The following is a 21813-nucleotide window of genomic DNA, read 5'->3' as shown; positions in this document are numbered from 1 at the left end:
CTGCAGCCAGAACCCCACCCATCCACACTCAAAATAAACCGACAGAGCGCTGTGAGGCTGGAGACACGAGGCAGGAACATAAACTGTATAGGCAGGAGACAGGAGCAGGGCAGCTAACTGCATCTAAAGCCTACGAGAAGCAACTAACCTCTAATAAATATACAACCAAGTGTTATCTGATGCCAGCTTGGTTATATGGGTATTTCTGTTTTCTTCGTTTCTGAATATATGAGTCCGCCAGTGCAAGGGTCCTGTGACTCCCCTGAAAACATAAATACATAATAATATACTAAATACAAATTTAAACGCTGCATGCGAATAGTAAAATTAGCCTCTCAAGTAGCTGGGCTGTGTTTAAAAGTCTTGAAGACATTTTTTATACACAAGTTAAAAGAAAAGCAGAGTCTATTCTGATGGATGGACTCATCCTTGTCAAACAGGAGTGGAAGTTGCTCCTCTCCAGGCTTTGTCTGGCAGTACCCCAGGCAACAAAAACAGGTACAAGTTCTCCTTTGTGCTTACCTCTATCCAAATTATAAGTGCTGAGAAGAAGAGGAGGTAATGCACTGTGTTTTTGCTGCTGTACTTTATCATGTACTGTGATGCACTTTATCCTGTTTCTACTTGACTTTATTCTATCTTGCTGATTAAGCGTCTGTTGGCACTGAACTATACTTGACTACATGAATGACCAAGATTGCTGCAAATAATGTCCATCCCTGTCCCTGTTCATCTCATGTTTTTGTGTGATATGTTTTCATTTCATTTTATTATCTTTTTTATTCCAATTTAGTTTTATTTGGTTTTACTTTATAAAAAACAAAACAAAAAATCACTTCTTTTAATTTGTTTTTATTGTTTGCTTATTGTGAATGCTTGTGTAAGCTGCTGCACAACAAATTGCCCTTCAAGGGACAAATAATAAAGTTGAGTTGAGCTGAGTCTTCCTCTCTGATTTAGAGAAAAAGTAAAAAATCGTATTCTGCTGTTATGGCTAGAAAAAGACAAGATAAGATAAGATAAGATAAGATAAGATAATCCTTTATTGATCCCCAGAAGGGAAATTCAGGTATTGCAGCAGCACAGGGCAAGTACAAGGATACAAGGGTAGTAGCATGCATTGGGTTCAATTTAAGCAATTGTCCACCCAAAGTTTTATAGCTGTTCAACTGGTGACCAATTCTCAGCTGTTGAGGTAATCCACATCTTAGTCAAATGTGACTTTAAAGGACGTTGATCAGGTGGAGACCAGTACAGAGACACTCTGTTGACCAGTGACTGTAAAAGGCAACTTTATTTGAATGCCACACACGACAAGAAAACCAGGAGAACAGGCTGCTGGATGCTGGATGTTGCATGTCTGGTCGAGCTGCAGTCAGCTTGAATGTCCACATCTTCACCATCTGTCGTCTAAAATACTGTTTCAGACAGCTCTGGATAGACGTGTCAGTCCCCCCAAATGTCTATCAACTTTGCCAAGAGGCTCCATAATGGCTCAGTGGTTAGCACAGTCGCCTCATAGAAGATTCCTGGTCTGGGTTCTTTCTGTGTGGACATTAAGACAATGTTTCACAAGCAGCATCAACAACCTCATTAACTCTGTGCTTTTACTTGATGACTTGCGATTTCTGGTCTATCACCACACTTATGATTTGCCAGTCATTATTTGCAATACATACAAGGGTCCATTGTTGAGATGTCTGAATAATAATTATGTATTTAAGAACTTAAGAAAATATCTAATACTGTGTTTGCATTTTTACTTGATATAAATACAGCTGTTGTTCCCTATGTTTTGTTTGAGGAAATAAAATCTGTAACAACCACTGATCTGAGAAGTAACTTTATATTTAAATACCATTAGCTGCATTCAAAATGAGTGAAAAGTGATATTAACAAAGAAGTACATGAAATATCAAAAAGCATGTATTATTTCTATATATTTATGGGTACTTGTTTCCCCCTCAAATGCACATTTGACCCAAATAATTATACACCGTTATATGTACGCTGTAGAAAAAACCTAAAAAGAGTGACTGAGACTTAAAATCTTGCCATCGACACAGCTTCTCCCAGTAGACAGGCTGTTGCTTTCATCACTTGGGGGGGGGGCTGCCACTGTGCTCCGCTGAGGACAGGAAGCCCAGGATGTAACTTGTAAACGTCTCCACAGAGATCTCATTTGGAATTTCATCCTCCAATAAATATTCTCCACCTGGACCCACATACACATCAAAAAGTGATTATTGTTCTTCAGTGATTATCTGATTCAAGTGCACACATTGTGGCTTGTAAGTATGTTCTTGTTGTACATACCGTCAGGTGTGTCCTGCTCAGAACATTCTGCTCCTTCTTCCTCCTTCTCTTCATTGAGGCCTAAAGTTGCAGCAAAGCACTCTGCCACCTCTTCCTCAGTCATGTGTTCTCCTGTCAATAATATCAAAATCACTCATACGTTGGATGATGACAGTGAAACATGGAACAGAAGATAAAGACTGTTTCAATAAAGTGACAGTAACAGCTGAAAACAGGCAGACTACTCCTGTGTTGCCTGTAGCGTACCTCGAAGCTGTAGCAGTTCTAATAGTTGACGTCTCTGCAGAACAGGCTGCCCGGTACTGTCACAGTTACCAAGGATGCGAAAAGCTTGAACAAGTTCATTGCTAGAAGTGTTGCATGCTGGCTGGTGGTTGACATACAGCTTGATAAACTCCTCCAGGTCGATGTCAGTTACATATTTTCCTGTTTCGGCATACTTGCTGAACTTGACCTCATTTTGCATGTCTTCTATCTGGTGAAAATAATAAAGTGAACTGTTATTATAGTTCTGTTCTTACTAAGGTTGAACTGCTTTTGTTGGATTGACTGTACCTCTCGTTCAGTAGGGAAGTAGGCCAATGCTCTCATCAGAGAGGGAACCTCTGACAAGGGAATTCTGGTAGACACTTGTCGTTTATTCATTGAGTCAAGGCCTTGATGACGGATTTGGCAGTAGTAAAAAAAGTCCTCCATCTCCTATAGTTAGAAAATTTCAGAAAACTAAGAATCTGTGGTTAAAATAGCATCATAAACGAGTGTAAAAACTCATAGCTTGAGCAGGAATGCAACTTTTTTTGAAGAAACCTGCATGCCTGATTATACATTTCTTCTCAAAAGTATATAGTTGCTCACAGCACATTTCCAGTTGTCTATACTGGTTCATATTTCAAAAACAATTTAGGTCATACAGCCACACTGGTAATGAATAGAAATCCAGCAAAAAGTAATACAATAATAATCCAAGAAAATGGAAATAAAATTAATTCAAATGTAAATGTAGAAACCAATGTATATTCTTCACTATGAAAACAAAAACGTGAAAGGATATTTGACAAAGTGCTGGAACCATCAGATTAACTCAATGACATTACATTGTTGGCACAGACACAAAGTGTCACTGTGAAGAGATTAAAATGTTCTACCAGCACACATTTCTGAGCAGCATGCTGAAATTACAACATATAAATGAAAACATAGGACAACTAATTCTGTGAAACAAAGAAATGAATGTCATGAAGCTCAGTAAATCAAAAGTAATAAGAAAGAAAGAAGATAATAAAATAATAAAATAACCCTTGTGACATTATAGATCAAGGAATGGGACTCAGGCTTCTTTTTAAGCTTATGAAATAACCAGAGTTGTTCACTTAACACTCAGCAATCTTAGGACACAAGTAAACCTTTAACTCACCCTGTAGAACTTGCCATCTTTCCCTCCCTCCAAAAGAGTGTAAAAGGGTGCAAGGTCCTTTCCACCCAACGCAGCTGCTGCCTCCATCACACTGCATTCACAACAAGAGAGGGACAGTTACCTTGATTACACTGTTCATGCTTTTCCTCAGTTTCTCGACTTGCTACGATTGAACTTTACTTAAGGTTTATTTCCCACGAGAGGACAGTGCAGTCAGATCCTCCTGCAGTAAAAAGAAATTGGCCGTCGTAGGAGCAGGCAAAAGCTGACGCCCCTGTTGGATGGCAGAGCAGAGCATTCGACTTGTAGGGGTTCCCATCCAGAGGTAACATTTGGAGACCCACCTACAGGAGATGAAAGACACTCTTAGTGGTATTAGCAGTAATGCGAAACACTACCTTTTGTTTACAAAATACATATTAACTTCTGCTTAATTTTCTCTCAACTAAAGACAACAAGCGTCAGTCTAATAAATCACGCTACAAATCTCAAAAAGCTTCGCACACAGTGTTTTGCAGGGCTGAACATAACTTGTCTGTGGGAATAAAACACAGTAAAATGCAAACTATTTATCTGTAATAACACAGAGCTTAATTTTGATTACATAAATAAAAATTCTTCATAAAATACTATCGATAAGTTGCATTACTGACCTTGTCCTCTGTGATGAATGCAAGGTAATATGACTTTCCCTCAGCTTCTTTAGATTTGGGAAGAACCATTATTTGCTTAATGGGAGAACCATATGTTGGGCCGAGGAGAGTCTTTCTGTTTTTTATTCAGAACATGTAAGACACATGTAAGAACTTTTTGCAGTGGCAGCAGTCAGTGACATAAGATCTAATCTTGTTATAGTATTTAATAATAATAATAACACATTTTATTTGGCAGCGCCTTTCACAACACCCAAGGTCACTTTACAGAGGATAAAAACACAGTAAAATAAAACAAAACAACAGACAAAAGTAACCCAACACAGACCTGCACATCTTTGTTGTGCTGTTGAAAAGCTTCATCTTGTATTGGTCTGAAGCAGTAAGAAGAAACTGCTCTGTCGTGAGGGGAGGATACCAAGTCATGCACATCGGCACAGCGCTTTGCTCAATGCACTCTGAGCTCAAGATGAGGAGCTGGTTTACGGTGCTGTTTTCCAGGTCGTACTCCACCTATTGTTCAGTTCCACACATGAACAGAGACGTCTGTGCACTGAAAAATCCCACATAAACAGTATCACAATTTTCACAAAGTGGACTAACCAGTCGGCGGTCCATTCCCAGAGAGAGGAGCCTGGGTTGCGTGCTGTCCAGGTGAACCCCAAAAAGGAGGTCTTTGATGGGCTTGTAGTGAGAACGATATCTGCCCAGATACATCCAGCGAGGTGTAGAGGCTTCATTAGTCTGCAAACGGAACACTGTCACTGCTCTTCCAGCATCCTAACCGTGAAGAAAGAGATAAAAAGTTCACATCATATTGGAAGTTTGGGTTTGCAATCTATAATTACAGGCAAAATAGGCCAACATTAAATCACAAATCTCAGTCTGAAACCACTTTCACAACTAAATACATGTACTGTATATTACATCTAATACAAAGCTCACCGCAGTGGCGAGATACTTTGAGTCTGAGGAGAACGTGATGAGACTGATGCTGTCATCAGTGTAATGAAAGCATTCTTCGGGGTCACTTTTTAAAGTGCTGGGATTCACTATGTGTACTGCCCCACTGCCAAAGCCAACTGCCAAGTACAATCCTGTTTGGAGACAAAAGTGCAGCTCCTAACTGTCAAAACAGAACAATAAACTCCATCCAGCTGCTTGGAAACACTGGTTACATGGCGCAGCAAGCAGACTCACTCACCTTTAGGGTCAAAAGCGACACACTGAATCTGTGTCTCTCTCTCAAAGACTCTGTTGCCAGTGATTACTTTGCTGTTGTAGTCCCACACTTTTAAAATGCCCCTTTGAGTGCCCATGACCACAGCTGGCTGACTGGGGTGGCATGCCACCGCATGTAGAGGCTCTGAGTTGTCATGCAGCAGGATTTGAGGGATGTGGCTTTGTTTGTTCACATGCACCACTGTGGAACTGATTGTGGACACAACAAAGTTCCTGCAGAAAAGAAGAGAACAGCTGGGTGAAACAGCTTCAATTCTACGATTTCATACAGCAGACGCTTTTGTCTAAAGCGAAGTACATCTGGGAGAAGATGCCACACAAGCAAGGATCTAGTCAGGAGAAAACAACCTGGATAAGTGTCATAAAACAAGTTCAAGTGTGATAATAGGACCTTGGTGACTACAGGCAGTGCAGGAGAAAATAGGATTTTTTAAATTTTAATCATTCTCGTTTTTGTGGTCTGATAAATGCAAAGACGTTCAGTGAAGAGATGGCTTTTTAAGTCTTTTCTTACAGACTGAAAGGGGTTCTGCTGTGTTCTTAGCTTCTCATTCTGTAGCACAAAATAGTTCAAACTTATGATATAATAGGTTGTATTTTTATACCTGATTATTAATGGTTTGGCCTCCAGAGTGCAGTCCTCAAGATATCCCTCTGTAAACTCTTTGGAAAAGGAAATGGAGACAATAGCATCCAGGTTGAATTCACTGTACCATATAAGAAGCTTGAATTCCTCATCATAGAAATGGATTTTGCCTTGAGTATCAGCAGTTACAATACAGCTGTGACACACAAGGACAAACAAACACATAGAGATTAGAGACCAGTAAATAGACACCACAGTGAAAAGGGAACAACAACGAATATTTCTCACAGTGGCTACCTGTCAGTTGTGGTGAGAACAGTGATGGGGTATTCCTGGAGGTGAATTAGTCTGATTCTGTTTCTGGAAAGGCACTGGTTTATAACCAGGTCCTCCATCACATCCCACACCATGATGCTGCCTGCAATGGCTGTCAGGACCTGAGGCTTCCGCCAGTGAAACACAGAGCGACTGAGAGATGCATCAGATATAGGGACAGTTCCAGAAGGACCAGGAGCAGGTTGAGTAAATTCAGTCGCACTGATTGCACGGGTGGCATCATCACTGAACTGCAGATAAAATTTTACAAAATATTTATTAAATACTCAGGAAACATATCTGACAACATCAGACACAAAATTTGGATGATAACTTTACCGGCTTGAGCTTCAGGGCAAAGTACTGCAGGCCTCTAAGGCTCTGGAAAAAGACCAATCAATGTCAGAAACATATACACAACAGCTTTATTATCATTTTTATTAAAGAAAAAAGAACAGCTGACTTACTGTACTGTAGAATAACACATGACTTTCACTGCTGCTGACCAACTGAGAGTTATTGTTTGGATTAAAGATGACGAAATCCTGAAAAACAATTCAGCGTATGAACATCTGATCTTGTCTCTGTCTTATGCATAAAGCTGTGTGACATTCAAATGTGAAAAGAAAAACCTTACTTACTTGAAAACCATGTTCAGGATTGAGTTCAGTAAACCAGAGAGGCTTTTGTGTTTCATTGGTCCAATCCCAAATACACACACACTGAAAAAAGTCATCATATGGTTATTAGGCTGAAAACAGATGTGAATTTATTTTAGCTTGAAAATGATCTAAGCTGTTTTGTAAACTTGTAAGACTGTATGTAGAAAGAATGAGTAAGACCAAGGTCATAAATGTATGGATGAATACTAGACACTATAATGTCAATGTCAAACAATGAGGAGTTTTTTTACTCTCTATTCCCACCATTCTGTCCTACTTACTTGAGCTTCTTCCGCTCCAACAGTTACCAGATGTTTCGTATCTCTTGAAAATGCCATGGCAATGACACCCTCAACGGACTGGCAATCGAATAGTGTTTGCACAGGAATGCTAGGATATCGATTATGCGAATGGTTACCATAAAGAGCAAAGGTTCATGCATAAAAATACCAAAATATGTGTAGAATATAGATACCCAGAGTAGGAGTCCCATATTATCACCATGCTTTTCGACCCCTGGTCTGCTGTGGCAACCCAGCGTTTGTCCTCACTCACACACATGCAAGAGATGGGGTTGGAGTGACCCTGAAGATGAGTATATACAGTAGACTAATTAAAATCACACCTGCTACTTGGACACCTTTATCAAGAGATATACTGCAAGCTCCAAAAGTCATAGACCAATAGTGAAGATCCTTCACTTCAGCATTTGCTTCAAATGTAATACTTTGTTTATTACAAATGGTCATATCTTTGATAAATGTACATAATTTTCCAAATTAGCATTTGCTGGGCCACTATTTTCTTTAATGACAGCAGGACTTGAGCTGCATGGCCTCCACAGTTGTGTTCATGACCCAGCATAATCTGACATTGACTCAAAGAGCTCAGTGTGATGTTAGGAATGTTTCTGCGTCTCCAAATGTCCAGAAACGTTCACTTGGGTCAAAGTCAAGTGACTGTAGGGGAAAGCACATGAAAGTCAGCACTCATTGGTGTTCTTTGCTCTTACAAAGCTTTGAGGTGTGTTTGGGGTCATTGTCCTGTACCAGAATTAATCATTTTCTACAAAGATGCAAACCAGAGGCTGCAGCATGTCACTACAGAATAGAGTGCTGCTTCTTCTTGATCAGGGTGGACCTGATTTGGTACAAATTTGTCCTGAATATTTCCACCATTATGGTTTACTGTAGGTTTACTACACTGCAGTATCATTCTGTCTTTTGTTTATCTCCTTACATACACCCTTCTGTTACTGCCACTAATCCCAGACTTGGATTCATCTGTAAATATTACTTTTCCCCCATAATCCCCCATTAAGTGGTATGTCTTAGCTCACTTGTATGGACATGCTTGGAGATGCTACACATCCTCTGAAAGCACAAGTAGACAGCCATATTTGACAGTGGTTTTGCTGATTAGACTCTTGTGGTCTTTATATAGAAAATTCTGAAATCAAGAGTGAACAAAGCCTGATGAATTACTCTTGACCACACATTCAGGTGTCATCAATTTTGGTCTGTCCGATTGTGCATTGATATAACCGAGCCAGTGTCCACAAAGTGTTTTAGAGTGTCATGCACTGGCTCCTTAGAAGCCTTCAGTCTATTCAGTATCTGGTAATGAGAAAACCCCTCTCTGCTCATAATAATAATAATAATAATAATTTGACTAATAACACCTTCACTTAGCTCAGATGGCACGTTTCCCACTATGATAATGATACTTACTAAGGAAGGTTTAAATGAAAACTTGAAGCACAGCATATTTATCAAGTATTAAGTTGATCTGCTTGAACAATCCCATGATGACTATAATAGAATAGAATCACTTTATTCATCCCCAAAGGGAAACTGATCTAGAACTAGATCAAATCAATAAGAAAACAATGCGAACAATGCCTCAATGGAAAGCCTCAGCTCAGATAAATTTGACTTTTTGTACAGACAAGTTAACGTGCCAAAACTTGAATTCTGACCCATAAATAGTGTAATATTTGAAAGATTATTTCTTCATTTTACATGACACAACTTGCTGATTGTTTCCAGATTTACATGAAAATACAACATGTGCCTCAGGCTTTTGGACCCCACTGTATGCAACTACAGCGACATTCAAATTACATAAAACACTGTCTTAGTCTGAAGGACACTGCCTCATGTTGCGCAAGAATAATCTTAAGAGCTCCAAAAAAATGCAGCTGGATTTAATCATGTTTCACAGCTTATCCAAGAAGTGTCTTCAGTTGTTTACTCATTAAAAAAAAAGAGGAGTCCCGTTGATATATACTGAAGCTCTCAGGATTACCATGACCTGGATGACAAAGAATCTACACAGACTATTTCTCAAGAGGTTGAAAACTAACAGTGATTTTTACCTGGAGTATGTGCTGGGAGTTGGAGGTGTGGTTATAAATGATCCCAACATTAGCTGCAGCATAGAGGACCACCAGCTGATCGTGGTCTTGCAGAGTGAAGATGGGAAGAACAGGATTCATCCCCAAGACCCATTCTAGTGACTGGATGAAGCACAAATTTGCGGTATTATCATGAGACATTTAAAGTCCTCAGGGTGCCTTTTATCTTTCAAAACACTTTTTGTACACTTCTGTTGAAGCTTTGACAGCAAGCGCAGAGGGTCGTGATACAAGCAGTATATGTTCTTCAAATATACACATTTACCAAGGCATGCTTACCAATGCATATGCTGTGGTGTGAGATTTCTTCATTGGGAAAAGTGTGTCTCTGGTTGCAGTGTAGACTTGAGATTGACCAGTTATCCTGACCTCTGCTCCATGATCTTCATCACTGCTCTTCCTCTGCTTCTCTTCATCCTCATCTGCTGCTTTGATGTCCTGTACTTGCTGCTTTTCAGCTTTTTCGGATGTTGCTTCAGAATCTGACATGATGTCTAATCACAAGACGACGAATCTTACTTTTTAAAATGCCTTCAAAGATCTTCCTCCTTCTGTTCGGTCAAGTTGAGGGCTGAAAAGCTAACTTAGTTAGCTTCGTTAGCTTTAGGCTAAATTGTCCAAAGAGGCTAATTTACGGCTGTTAAAGACAACGTAATGAGACGTTAAAGGAACCGAAACACATCAACACGATATCCGCTTTGTTATAGTTTCACTATTTCCAGTAAATGAGGCTGAATGCTTCAAGAACCCGTCTGTTTAGTCTGAACTATTGTAGCTGTAACCCATAAAACATAAGCGTCTCGTTGCCTAGTTACTACACCATGGCAACAGCTGCCACGTCAAAGACGTGGCAATTATTTTTAAGGGCGATATAACCTGAAGATTTATGTCCACTCGTTTTTTTTAAAGCACAGCAGTTGTCTGATTTATTTATTTTAACTGTTTGCTCTTTTTCTCCTTAATTTTTTCCCCCATTGTTTTACTTCTCTTTTTTTTGTAGTTTACTGAAATGCGATATTTATTGGCCTCCCTAATATAATTCTGAGCCACATATGTCAAAACTCATTCAAAATGCTGCTGCAAGAAAATTAACAGACACCAAGAGGAGAAAACACATTACTGCAATTTTTTAGAGCCCTGAACTGACCTCCAGTGAAATACAGAACTGAATTTAGGGCATCATTTGTTATCTCTAAGTCTGGGATCAAAATAGATTGGAGACATGCTTAATGAGTACAAGACTGGATTAATCTTTGTTGTCATTACACTGAGCACTAAGACAGCGAAGTGGAGTGTACTATCTAACCAGAAGTGCAGAAGAAACAGTAAAAGCGCAGTACAATGTAAAAAAATTTAAGTGACATTTGAAAGAATGTTATTACATTTATACAAAATATATGACAGCTTCATCAATCACACTAAGTCTTATGGAACTGTCAAATGCAAACAATAAACGACAGTGATCATTAGACTGCGATTCATGTTATTTTACCATTAATGGCAACTTGACTTATCTATATTCAGCCTTGCAGTTTCTAAATATAGCCACTAGATGGCAGTAAACCCAGTGATTATAACTATAAAGTAAACAGTGTGTATATTTAGTAAAGTTAGGCAAAATATTATACAATTCCCAAAAAATATAACAAATGTAATAAAGATATGTGCAAAGTGAATTAAAAGCAAGATACGGGCATATTTTTTTGACTTAATCAAGTTTATAGTTTGAACCTAAATGCAACCACTTCTGGTTTGGACCTTCTGAATAAAATATCTAAATAAGTAAAAGTGACAAGACTCCTATTTTTAATATTTTCAATGTAATAGCAGGTTTTGGGAGCAGATATGACGATCCCACCATATCTGTACTGAGAAGATGATTTGTGACATGATTTGGAGACTTTGAAGCAGCTTACAGCTTTCATACACAGCTTTGCTTTGAAAAGATTATTAGTTGTTAAAACTTTTTGACTTTACAGTTTCCTCTTCCGAGCTGCTTCCGTCTGTGGTTGGAAAGCGGCTGATTTTCTGGCTGCTTTTCAAGCTTTTGCTTGTCTTTTATCTATTTTTTCGCACAGTTTCGCCGCCTCTGCTTCATATTTTCGTGTCTCCATGTCATTAACGGAGACTCGGAAGGTTGTCGATGTACAAACTATGAGGAGTTCCTGAGACCGTGAAGGCACCACAAAGTGACGAGAAGACAGCAGCTGAAGCTTGATATGATTTCACCCTCTTACAGGTGAGGAGCGTGGATGTATCAAGGTGATGAGACACTTAATTTATTGATTGATTTGGTGATCGGCTGATTCGCTGAGCATTAGATAACCTTAGCATTAGGTGGTTCTTATCTCCAATCAGCTGACAGTCAGCAGCTCCAGCTTTCAAGCTAACAGCTAACTCTCCACTCATAAACCGAGAGTTTTATGAATTTAGTCGGAGTCTGGACACAGTTCAACCACCATGGCATTGTTTGTATTTTGCTATTTTGTTAATTATTGTAAATTTTAAAAAGAAGTTTCCCAATTGCGTCATTTCCCAGTGACGCCTCCAGATTTTTTCCACAGGGGTGGCACATGAAAATCTTGAGTTTCAGCATTTCTCTTATCCTATTGTAATGTAGAGGCTATTTGAAAACTAAACCACAGGTAGAGTCTGTCAAACTGTCCTCTGCCCTTAGGTCACAGCTGGTCTACTTGTAACTGCTTATACATGTATTTCCCTAAATTTTATAAATGACATTTGACAAGTCCACAAGCAAAACTGCTTAGTCAAAATATTACTCATGACACTGTATGGCTTACTGTAAACATGACTCAGAATAGCTGCTTAGACTATGTTAGGATGTGGCAGAATTCCTGGTAATGTTGCAGTCAGGTTAAATAATCATGAATGACTATACAGGCAAGTAAAGTGAAATTATGTCTAAGGACTGACTGAGAAGCTTTATTCAAAGCAGCACCATACTTCCCACACCAAAACACAAAAGGTGTTCCCCTAGGCTCCAGTGGCTGCCGTCCCTGTTCTAGTTATTGATATCCCTCAGCCACACTCTTTTGTTGTGGAGATCTTCTGTGTGAATGGAAATTTGGAAAAAGAAATCTTTTCCTCCACCATGTTATGAGACAAGTAGTTTACTATTTCACAGCTTTTAGGCACAATGATAACAATTTAAAAACATTAGATTTCTTGGATTTTTTGCCTGCATCAGTGGTTTGTTTTCACTGCAGTGAAGCCCTGAGCAAAAGAACTACCCAGAAAACCTTGTTCCTCTATTCAGACAAACATTACACCCATTTCAACAAAAATCTAGAAGTCATCTTTAACTCAACTGTCAGGTTTGTGCCTCATAACTGAAGCAGAACTAGAAATGCAATTTATCGTTTGAAGAACAAATGTTTGTCTCTCAAGCCAATACGATAACGGTTACAGTCATCTAATGGTGCTTTCTGATAAACTCGGACAACATCTGTTCTGTCCCCGATAATCAGAGTTCTGATTGATTCTTTGGATGGAAAAATTAGTTGAAATGCAAAATAATTTACTCTTTTGAAATGCCAATTTTTTTTCATGTGTTTTTCATTCTATCTCTCTGCTGTTAAGGATTTATGACTATAGTAGTTATAGTTTTCATGGAAACACAATCTGTAAATCTCCCAGAATAATAATTTTCAACCCTGTAATGGCAGCACACCTAGAAAGCCTGAAGTTCAGGTGCACTAATAGTTAGTGCTTCTGGGCTTTAATGTTTTGTATTGCAGCACAGTGTCCTCATAATGAATAATAATAATAATAATAATAATAATCCCAGCTGCCTCGGGTATTTATATGGTTTGGCACAACAAGCCTTTTGTGAACACTTAGCTTGTGAGATTTAGGCCGCTGAAGGTACATTAAGAAAACGAACTGAGTTTCATTGAAAAAAATTTCCTTTCAAATGAATTAGTAGATCTGAAAAGTATACTGAAGCTTCTTTTTTTTTTTAAATTTTCGACAGGTTGGATATATGAGAGAAAAGTGTACAATGTGGACGGACAAGCAAAGAGGAATCAGAGTATCTAAGGAGGAGCTGCTCTGCAAGAATGCCTGCGGTTACTATGGAAACCCTGCATGGCAAGGCTTCTGCTCCAAGTGCTGGAGAGAAAGAGCTCGACCAGCCGCAGCCCCAAGACAAGACACAAGGTAAACTTTAATGACTCTATAGTGCCTCACCACAAAGGTGTCAGTGTGTAAACAGATTCCTGTCGCACATTAAAAAGTAACTTAATCCTTGCCGCATTGATGATAACCTGAATAAAAATACTTTATGAATTTGGTATCCCTATATCTGGATGTGTGAGAGTTACTGTGTTGGCATCTACAAATGGACTTATCTAAATACTGACACGTGCATCCACAGAAATCTGTCTTCTGTCATCTTGAAACAACTTAGTTTAAGTGTCTTAATACTGTCATTCCTTGCAGACCGAGCAATGATGGAACGCTGCCCACCTTCTCCAAATTTGAAGAGAAGAAAAACATTGAGAAAGGTCGTCGAATTAATACCATGAGGAGACTCTTCTGGGGCAACCCAACGCCTCCAAAACCTCAAGGTAGCTCTAGTTTTAGTCTTACAATCTCTCTTATGAACATCATTTTTCATCATTTTAAGGCTCCTTTCATTTTTACCGTCATACTTTTAATCCTTCAGGCAGACTAGCTTATGAACAACCCAAATCAATCGCAGACAGCAGATACTTTTTTTTTTTTTTATTTGGGTTGTTAATGAGCTAGTCTGCCTGAAGGATTAAAAGTATGATGGTAAAAAATAAAAGGAGCCTTTAAATGATGAAAAATTATGTTCGTAAGAGAGATTGTAAGACCAATTTATGCTTCAAACAACTGGAAACAAAGAAAACCCTGGGTAGACCTAGAACTCACTGGAGAGATTACGTATCTCAATATCTCATCTGGCCTGAGAATGCTTTGGGAATCCCCAAGAGGAGCTGGAAAAGATTTGTGGGTAGAATGGGGTCTGGAAAGACCTGCTTAGATTGTTGTCCAATACTGGATAGATGTAATAAAAATGTTTCCATCCATTTAACACCTCATACCTCATCAGTACATCATCTGTAGTTGCAGTTTTTTAGTTGATTTCTTTCATTATCTAAAAGTTCTTAGGTGCACACTTCAGCGTTTATGGTCCAAACCCCCATAGTAGTGGTAGCTGAAATTATTCCTTCATAACTGTGTGTATTTTTGTCATTTACTCCAATATGATTTACTGTTTTACTGAATACAGACACAGAGCCAGCAGTGTTTCAACAAATGCAGTCATTCTGTATATCACCTTACTTGTTGTTAATCAGTAATTTTTGTTTTTTGTCCCTCTAGAGTCTGCTGAAAGCCGTGCGAATGCGTTAAAGGCCTTCCAGAGCCTTGAACCAGGGGACTTCACTGGTTTCCTAAAGATACTGCGGAGCCCTTCCTCCCAGCGCTTGCAGTCCCGCTGTACAGCTTTCCTCAACACAATGGAGGCCTATCATGTAATTATCTGTTCACACTTTCAGTATTACAGTTCTCACTGTTTTCTCTTGCTATTTCAGAGCCGTCCTGATCATAGATTCACATTTTCTTTACAGGCTCTGCCAGTACAGAAGCAGTCAGACCTTGTGCAAGATTTCTACCAGTCTTTTGCTGAATATTTTCGTGGTGAGTACAGACCAGTTCAGTATGTGTTGGGTGGCTCAATATGAAAACACGAGGAAGTTATATGACTTGTAATTTGTTTCTTTTGTTTTCAGGTTTCCCTGAGGCTCAGATCACTCAGATAATGGAGCATGTAGAGAAGTTAATAATGACACGGTTGCACAAATGGGTTTTCTGCCATGATAGCTGTGATGATGAACAGAAGGACCTGGTTCTCCAGAAAAGGATACGGTTGGTAGCCATTATACAGTTGTTATATACAAGTGACTTATACTGTACATGATCTAAACCTTTAATCCAAAATCCTGTTTGACGTTGATTCTTCACTCTGCAGTTCCTTAAACTGGGTGACTCCACAGATGCTGGGTGTACCTTTTCCTGACAAAAACACTTCAGTCACAGGCGACCCCTTTCTGCCTGCTATAACAGGTGATTGAACACATGAGAGAAATACATAATAATGGGAAACACCCTTAAATACTTTCTTGTGAAGGGCTGGATGTCGCCACCAGAGACTTTTGACGTTCTCGTGAGCACGTTCTGTTACCTTTGTGCAGAACCAGACTATCTGTTTCTCCCTGTTTCGAGTCTTGATGTTAAACTAAGCTAAGCTAACTGAAGCCTTATATTTAATCGACAGACATGAAAGTGGTTTTAAGATCCTCATCTAATGACCTGTTCAGACTGTGTGTCACAAAGGATGAGATTATGTCTCTCATGGCAATTCTGATAATCTAAAACTGCTGACACCGACAGTGCCGAGGGAAATGAACTTTGATTGGATTTGTGTTTTTTTGTGTAAAGGACAGATTAGAATGGAGAATTCAGCCTCAACTGCATCCAGCACTCCCTCCAGCAATGACCAGCTTTTAGGTTGCATATTGCCATCTTAATAGAGTATGAGGAACAGGATTCAGTAGTTGGTCTGCCACAATGTGCATTTAAATATAATGCAGAGCCACTGATGTTATGCCTCATGTGACACAAGTTCATGATGTCGATCAGCTGTTCAGTATTTTATCTCTGCCAGTTGTCGCTGAAATTTGACAATTCTGACCAGATGATAACCATGTTATTTAAAAAATGACAGATTGCCATCATGTTAGTTTGTTAGCTGTCTGGTTGACTCTCCGACATACAGCACAGTTATGGTTACAGACCCTCTCTCCAACTCTTGACTTCTCCTATTTGAAGTCTAATTTCTTGTAATTTCTCAAAAATAAGACAAAACGCACAATTAAGCAAAGTAAAAGATACATTTAACTGCAAGCATTGTTCTTTTTTCCCAGATTTTCTATAGATACCATGATAATACAGTTATCGACAATTATTTTGGCAACAACAATCAAGTCATAAAAGTCTGATATTGTGACAGCCCTAGTTGTGATGTTATGATTTTGAACTGCAGTAGTTTTCAATGTGCAAATAAATGTGATGAATGATGTGTGCAGTGAAAATGAGTCTTAACTCCTCACCAGAAAGTAAATTCTAGTAAAGTATATTTCCTAAAGGGATAAATTTGTGATTTAAACTATACAGTAATGGAGGTGCATTTCATAAATTCTATAAACATCATTAAAATTTCTGACCCGTATTTTTTTCTCCCAACAGCCATAATTGAAATGGATGCTAAACGAGCACCTCAAGATAAACTTGCCTGTGTGTCCAAATGCAGTCAGCATGTCTTCGAAGCGCTCTCCACGTCTAACAGCGAGCCCGCTAATGCTGATGACTTCCTGTCAGGCCTGATTTATGTGGTGCTGAAGGCTAATCCACCTCGCCTGCACTCGAACATGCAATATGTGATTCGGTTTGGTCTCCCTCACAGTCTAATGGCAGGAGAGAGCGGCTACTATTTCACAAACTTGGTAAGTTGATCATAAAAGTTGCTCATCCATCACACACAAGATGTGGGGTCCACTGATATCTCATGCCTCTGTCCTCGTCCCATGATTTAGTCTTGTGCGGAGACCTTCATTGAAAAGCTGGATGGGCCGGCACTCAACCTCAGTCCAGAAGAGTTTGAAGGCTACATGCGGGGTCAGCGTGTTCCCTCTGCAAAGAACAAGAGACTGCAGGCTGCCAGTGACACACAGCACCTGTTAGAACAGCTGAAAGACCGGCAGGAGAAGCTGGACAAAGGGATGGATGCTCTTAATGTGCAGCTACAAAAATGGGTCCAAGCAGTTCATTCACAACTGGATGAGGCAGCAACCCAGTTTGTTCTGGTGCAGAAGGAGATAACGGCTCAAGCTGAGCTCTCACAGATGGTTTCACCTTCAGCTCAGGATGAAAAACAGCCGTCACTACTGGTGCTGAAGGATCAACATGCAGGTCCAAAAGATACAGACTGTTAGAGCTATGAAGAGAAACTCCCTCATCTGGTACTCGATTCTCTTTGATCATCAGCACTAATGTATGAAAGCTGCAAAACAAATAGGATTTATTTTCTAATGCCACATTTGCACAAGTTCCAACCACAGAAGTAGGCAATTCCTAAGCCAGTTTAAATGAAGGAAAACCTCCTGAAGGAAACTTTTTACATGTAATAACACAGGTCACACCGTTTTTAATGACTTTGCTAATTACTTTTCAATTTATAGTAACACGTGATTGAAAGTTCAGCACTCAGGGTACACAGCACTTGGGGATGTTACTTAAGACTTTGAATGTGCTAATTTAGTAACATGTCTTTCTAATAGTTTATACCACTGTGCCTATATGTAGACCGATGTGAAATTTGATAAATGTGCAACAGGAGAACATGTTAGTTGTAAACCACTACAAGTCAGAGGTTGTATTTATGAAAAACGGTTTTTCTGAGCTGTTTAATTGTTCACAGTATATTTCATTGACAGTCCAGTGCAAAATTTGTAACATTTTTCCATGTGTCTAGTGCACACTGTTTACAACTTTTGAATGGTTTCTAGAAAACATATAATGGGTTGTTCTATTATTAATGATTGTATACAATATTATATTAAAGCTATGTGATTCAGTATTGTGTTTTTGAGTTTTCCTTAAGTTGATTCTTTGTGTACCATTTTTAAAACTGAATTTTAAAATATCTATCATATTGCACAAAAGGCATTTTTAACTATACTCCCAGCTAGGGTTGTGCTGTTTCCATAGATGTGCAGGACTTCATATTGTAGTTTAAAAAAAATGCGAATAGAGCACAACAAACAAATAAACAAACCAAAAAGGAGGGGGAACTTCCGTGTTTGGGGCCGTAAAGCGCTGCGCTGCCGTAAAAACAGAAGAAGAAGAAGTGAGCCCGAGGAGCGGCAGCCATGAAGATGACAACAGAAAACTGCTCTGGAAACTCTGAAATGACCATGGATGATGTAAAAAAACTCATAAAGAAGAAAGATGAAATTGAAGAGCAGATAAAGGCCTATTACGACGTGTTAGAAGACGTAAGTCAGCTATTAGATAAGAAGTGTTAGCACAAAGCTAACGCAGTGGTACCCGGTGTTTATATATTATTCAGTGTTGTTAGATAAATGTGTCTTATTTTTTACTTTTGATCACAGCAGGGCGTCGGAGTTGAAGGTCCGCTGGTTGACGAAGAGGGTTATCCCCGAGCAGATGTTAATTTATACCAAATCCGGACAGCAAGGCACGAAATTTCATGTAAGCAGCAGTGTGTTTGTTTGTTTCTAGTGTTTTCTCTGATAGTAGGGGACGTTTGTATAACTTTGTCTGAGTCACGGTTACAGTATGTGAGTCTTTTACTGTCATTCAGGTAATAGAGTGTAAATTCTGTAATACGTACATTGGTATTGCATGTTGTTTAGTTTAGTTATAGCAGATAACAGTGTCATTCCTGTTGTCTAGCAGTACTCGTGTGGAGACCGAGACGCCAAAACTAGAGTCTGAGTTTCCTCCATAACATGTTTGTTTTATGATTCTCAACTGCAGTTTTTAACAACTACTTTCTTTATCTTAAAATGAATAATTCTTCAAAGTGTAAATGAAAAGACATGATAGAACCGGTCACATGTTTCTAAATATCATACCAGCTGATATGTAGAATATTTATCAGTGTCGGGCTGCGTTGCAATGTGTAGTTGTTCATAAATATATTTTACAATATAAAAAAAAATACAGAAATTCACACCAGATGAGTTGACTTTATTTTTAAAGACTTTCAAAAATGAATGGGGTGATTTTGTAGGCGAGTACAGCTACATAGAAAATAATTAGAATAATTTCTAAAAATCGTAAAAAGGCCATAGGAAACCTTTCTCATATGGTGTAACACTGCCAGATCTGGCATTGTGCTCCACATACAGAGCTTTGTGGTGCTGATTTAATAGTTTTGAACAATTAATTGTGTTGCCTCATGTAGTGCAAGTAAGACACTATTTTTGGTCAGCATCCTTCTTTCTGTGGCGGAAATATTTTTGTACAACTGATACTGCGTTTCTTTTTGCAACAAAATCTTCCTTCTCAGCCTTTAAGAACCTTCAAATAAAGTAAATGATGTTTTGTTGGCTTCTCTTGTAGACTGTTCATGGAAATGAGTACCTTGGGAGTTTTTGTTTGTTTTTATGTGTCAAGCAGCAAAAGTATTTCTGATGTGATGAGTTAATGTATTTTGTGCATTCTGTAAAATGTAGAACCAATCCAAAGCCCAAAACTGTATTATTTATTTTACAATCATGTAAAATGCACTAAAACACCCTGAAGAAGCTCAACTCAGAGTGCCATGTTTGCTTGAACCTTTCTGTTGGTGTCACAATGATTATGATCATGTCCATTTACAAATCAAATAATTATATCAAAAAACTTTCTGTCCATAAATAGATGTTTCGATCATTTCAGTATTTTTTTTTCCGTCATTTAAGCCTTGGTCATGTCTTTCAGGCCTGCAGAACGATCACAAGGCCATCATGGTAGAAATAGAAGAAGCTCTGCACAAGCTGCATGCTCGAGAGAAAGCCAAGCAGAAACAGGATCAGGCAGAAGCTCAGGAGGAGGCGATGGAGCAACAGGTCACTCTGCCTCCGCCCTTTGCCCGGGTGGATGCTGTGACAGACGGCTCGCCTGCCTCTGGAGCTGTGAGTGACGGGAACATTTGTTTCTAGGAATTGTTTCAGATACATCATCCCAATTATTTACTCGTAAGAGTTTAAAAAAATGTGTTTCTGTTGCTGTGACCTTAGTAGCTGTTATTTTTTTCTTTCAAAGGGGCTCCGTGTCGGTGATGAAGTCATTGAGTTTGGTTCTGTGAACTCGGCAAACTTTCAGAACCTCCAGAACATTGCCTCTGTGGTACAACACAGCGAAGGGGTAAGATACAGCCGTCATCCACATCTGCTTTTATGGGCCATACTTTAAATTTCACTCATCCATAGTTGTATTTTTGGGGATGGTGTTTTTGGTGCAATTGTGTTTTGTCTTTTTATCTTTTTGTTTCCTAAAGTTACATGGCTTTGACAGTGACTGTACATGATTACCTTGAGTGTAAACTGCTGTCCTGTTCTTCCACAGAAACCACTACGTGTCACAGTGATCCGGGTCGGCCAGAAAGTTCAGATGAACCTGACTCCACAGCGATGGTCAGGCAGAGGTCTGCTGGGGTGAGTGAACGAGTCAGACAGTCAGAGCGTGTTTGGATTAAGAGAGATTTTAGTTTGGCAGAGTAGAAGCAAAGACAAATGCTTCTATGTGTGTAGTAGTTATACTGTTGAAGTAGTCTTTAGTACACAGTGAACATTTCCTATTACGTAAATTCTATTGGTCTTAGCAGGTGTAAAGTTCATGTACATGTCAGTCACAAACTTTCTTATTTTTTCAGATGCAACATTATTCCAGTGCAGCGATAATCACCATCACACTGTGCAGAATTCAGATTTTGGAATCCCTTCCACCACTAATGTTCTCCCTGATGGGTTCAAACTGACTTTGTTCCAATTCCATCTGTTCTAATGAGAACTGTGATTTCCTTCACACAAGGATACTCTTCAGAATGAGATGTATAAAAGTCGGGTGTCAAAGTACTGCTGTTCAACAGGTTGTGCTAAGTTCACTGACTGAGAGCTACATAAAAATCGCTACCTTACAGTGCTCTGATTAGTTTTCTACGGGTTCAAGGAGTGGGCTTTTGGCACTTTTAGTTTGTGCTGTTTTGAGTGTGGATGCGCTTAGCAAATGTTATTGCAATCGGACTGTTTAATCTCTAGCCTGTGTGAATGAGAGCATTTTGGGTCAAATTGATGAGGCAAATTAAAGAAAATCTTGCCAAAATCTATAGTTGTTGAAATGTCTCACTACTATCATCAACTGATAATGCTTTGTTTTTAAATATTAGGAAATAGATGACCCACTGAACAACATGCAAGAACTAATCAGGGGATCTTTGTGAGATGAAAAATTATTACTCTACGATGTTTTTTCTGTGTAAAATTAAAGATTTTGCTCAATTTGGCAAGTGTTGTTTGAAAGCTAAACTTTAGTATTCATTAAAAAATTAACCTTAATGCACAATAATGATTGATTCAGTGGAGTTCTGAATC

At 39.0% G+C, this 21813-nt stretch overlaps 3 protein-coding genes across 5 annotated transcripts; 2 read left to right on the top strand and 1 right to left on the bottom strand.

The window, feature by feature from the left end:
- Positions 1 to 1025: 1025 nt before the first annotated feature.
- Positions 1026 to 10430, bottom strand: cfap251 (cilia and flagella associated protein 251). Of its 2 annotated transcripts, XM_022196402.2 has the most exons (21): positions 9884 to 10430; positions 9566 to 9706; positions 7664 to 7773; positions 7470 to 7578; positions 7168 to 7248; positions 6994 to 7071; positions 6866 to 6907; positions 6509 to 6777; positions 6231 to 6407; positions 5588 to 5838; positions 5329 to 5480; positions 4987 to 5163; positions 4712 to 4896; positions 4384 to 4498; positions 3911 to 4074; positions 3731 to 3821; positions 2872 to 3015; positions 2563 to 2791; positions 2317 to 2427; positions 2056 to 2215; positions 1026 to 1545 (listed from the first exon to the last, which is right to left on the bottom strand). In XM_022196402.2, exons 1-20 carry the CDS (start codon positions 10091 to 10093, stop codon positions 2097 to 2099), a joined length of 2955 nt encoding a protein of 984 aa, XP_022052094.2. In that variant the 5' UTR covers positions 10094 to 10430; the 3' UTR covers positions 1026 to 1545; positions 2056 to 2096. The 2 variants fall into 2 exon arrangements, with proteins under 2 accessions (XP_022052094.2, XP_022052093.2); XM_022196401.2 differs by having other exon boundaries at positions 1026 to 2215.
- A 1139-nt stretch (positions 10431 to 11569) lies between these two features.
- Positions 11570 to 18288, top strand: LOC110952718 (rab5 GDP/GTP exchange factor-like). The gene is made up of 9 exons (XM_022196403.2): positions 11570 to 11843; positions 13599 to 13783; positions 14066 to 14193; positions 14975 to 15126; positions 15223 to 15292; positions 15385 to 15520; positions 15624 to 15718; positions 16901 to 17157; positions 17248 to 18288. The coding sequence occupies exons 2-9, from the start codon at positions 13608 to 13610 to the stop codon at positions 17644 to 17646; spliced, it is 1413 nt and encodes a 470-aa protein (XP_022052095.1). The 5' UTR covers positions 11570 to 11843; positions 13599 to 13607; the 3' UTR covers positions 17647 to 18288.
- Positions 18289 to 18524: 236 nt separating this feature from the next.
- psmd9 (proteasome 26S subunit, non-ATPase 9) lies at positions 18525 to 21720 on the top strand. Of its 2 annotated transcripts, none has more exons than XM_051950919.1 (6): positions 18525 to 18708; positions 18829 to 18925; positions 20162 to 20355; positions 20486 to 20587; positions 20789 to 20877; positions 21096 to 21720. In XM_051950919.1, the coding sequence occupies exons 1-6, from the start codon at positions 18583 to 18585 to the stop codon at positions 21121 to 21123; spliced, it is 636 nt and encodes a 211-aa protein (XP_051806879.1). In that variant the 5' UTR covers positions 18525 to 18582; the 3' UTR covers positions 21124 to 21720. The 2 variants fall into 2 exon arrangements, with proteins under 2 accessions (XP_051806879.1, XP_022052097.1); XM_022196405.2 differs by having other exon boundaries at positions 18526 to 18708; positions 18826 to 18925.
- Positions 21721 to 21813: the final 93 nt, after the last annotated feature.

This window comes from Acanthochromis polyacanthus, chromosome 7, assembly GCF_021347895.1.
Source record: "Acanthochromis polyacanthus isolate Apoly-LR-REF ecotype Palm Island chromosome 7, KAUST_Apoly_ChrSc, whole genome shotgun sequence".
Classification (NCBI taxonomy): domain Eukaryota; kingdom Metazoa; phylum Chordata; class Actinopteri; family Pomacentridae; genus Acanthochromis; species Acanthochromis polyacanthus.
This window is presented reverse-complemented; position numbering and strand designations above follow the sequence as displayed.

Excerpts from the sequence above, each read along its gene's own strand:
- cfap251 (XM_022196401.2), bottom strand. The coding sequence starts at position 10,093 with ATGTCAGATTCTGAAGCAACATCCGAAAAAGCTGAAAAGCAGCAAGTA. Across the intron at positions 4,075-4,383 it reads CATTCATCACAGAGGACAAG|GTGGGTCTCCAAATGTTACC; the intron begins GTCAGTAATGCA and ends CATCTCCTGTAG. Across the intron at positions 2,428-2,562 it reads AGAACTGCTACAGCTTCGAG|GAGAACACATGACTGAGGAA; the intron begins GTACGCTACAGG and ends TATTATTGACAG.
- LOC110952718 (XM_022196403.2), top strand. The coding sequence starts at position 13,608 with ATGAGAGAAAAGTGTACAATGTGGACGGACAAGCAAAGAGGAATCAGA. Across the intron at positions 13,784-14,065 it reads GCCCCAAGACAAGACACAAG|ACCGAGCAATGATGGAACGC; the intron begins GTAAACTTTAAT and ends CATTCCTTGCAG. Across the intron at positions 17,158-17,247 it reads GCTACTATTTCACAAACTTG|TCTTGTGCGGAGACCTTCAT; the intron begins GTAAGTTGATCA and ends CCCATGATTTAG.
- psmd9 (XM_022196405.2), top strand. The coding sequence starts at position 18,583 with ATGAAGATGACAACAGAAAACTGCTCTGGAAACTCTGAAATGACCATG. Across the intron at positions 18,926-20,161 it reads AGCAAGGCACGAAATTTCAT|GCCTGCAGAACGATCACAAG; the intron begins GTAAGCAGCAGT and ends CATGTCTTTCAG. Across the intron at positions 20,878-21,095 it reads TCAGGCAGAGGTCTGCTGGG|ATGCAACATTATTCCAGTGC; the intron begins GTGAGTGAACGA and ends TTATTTTTTCAG.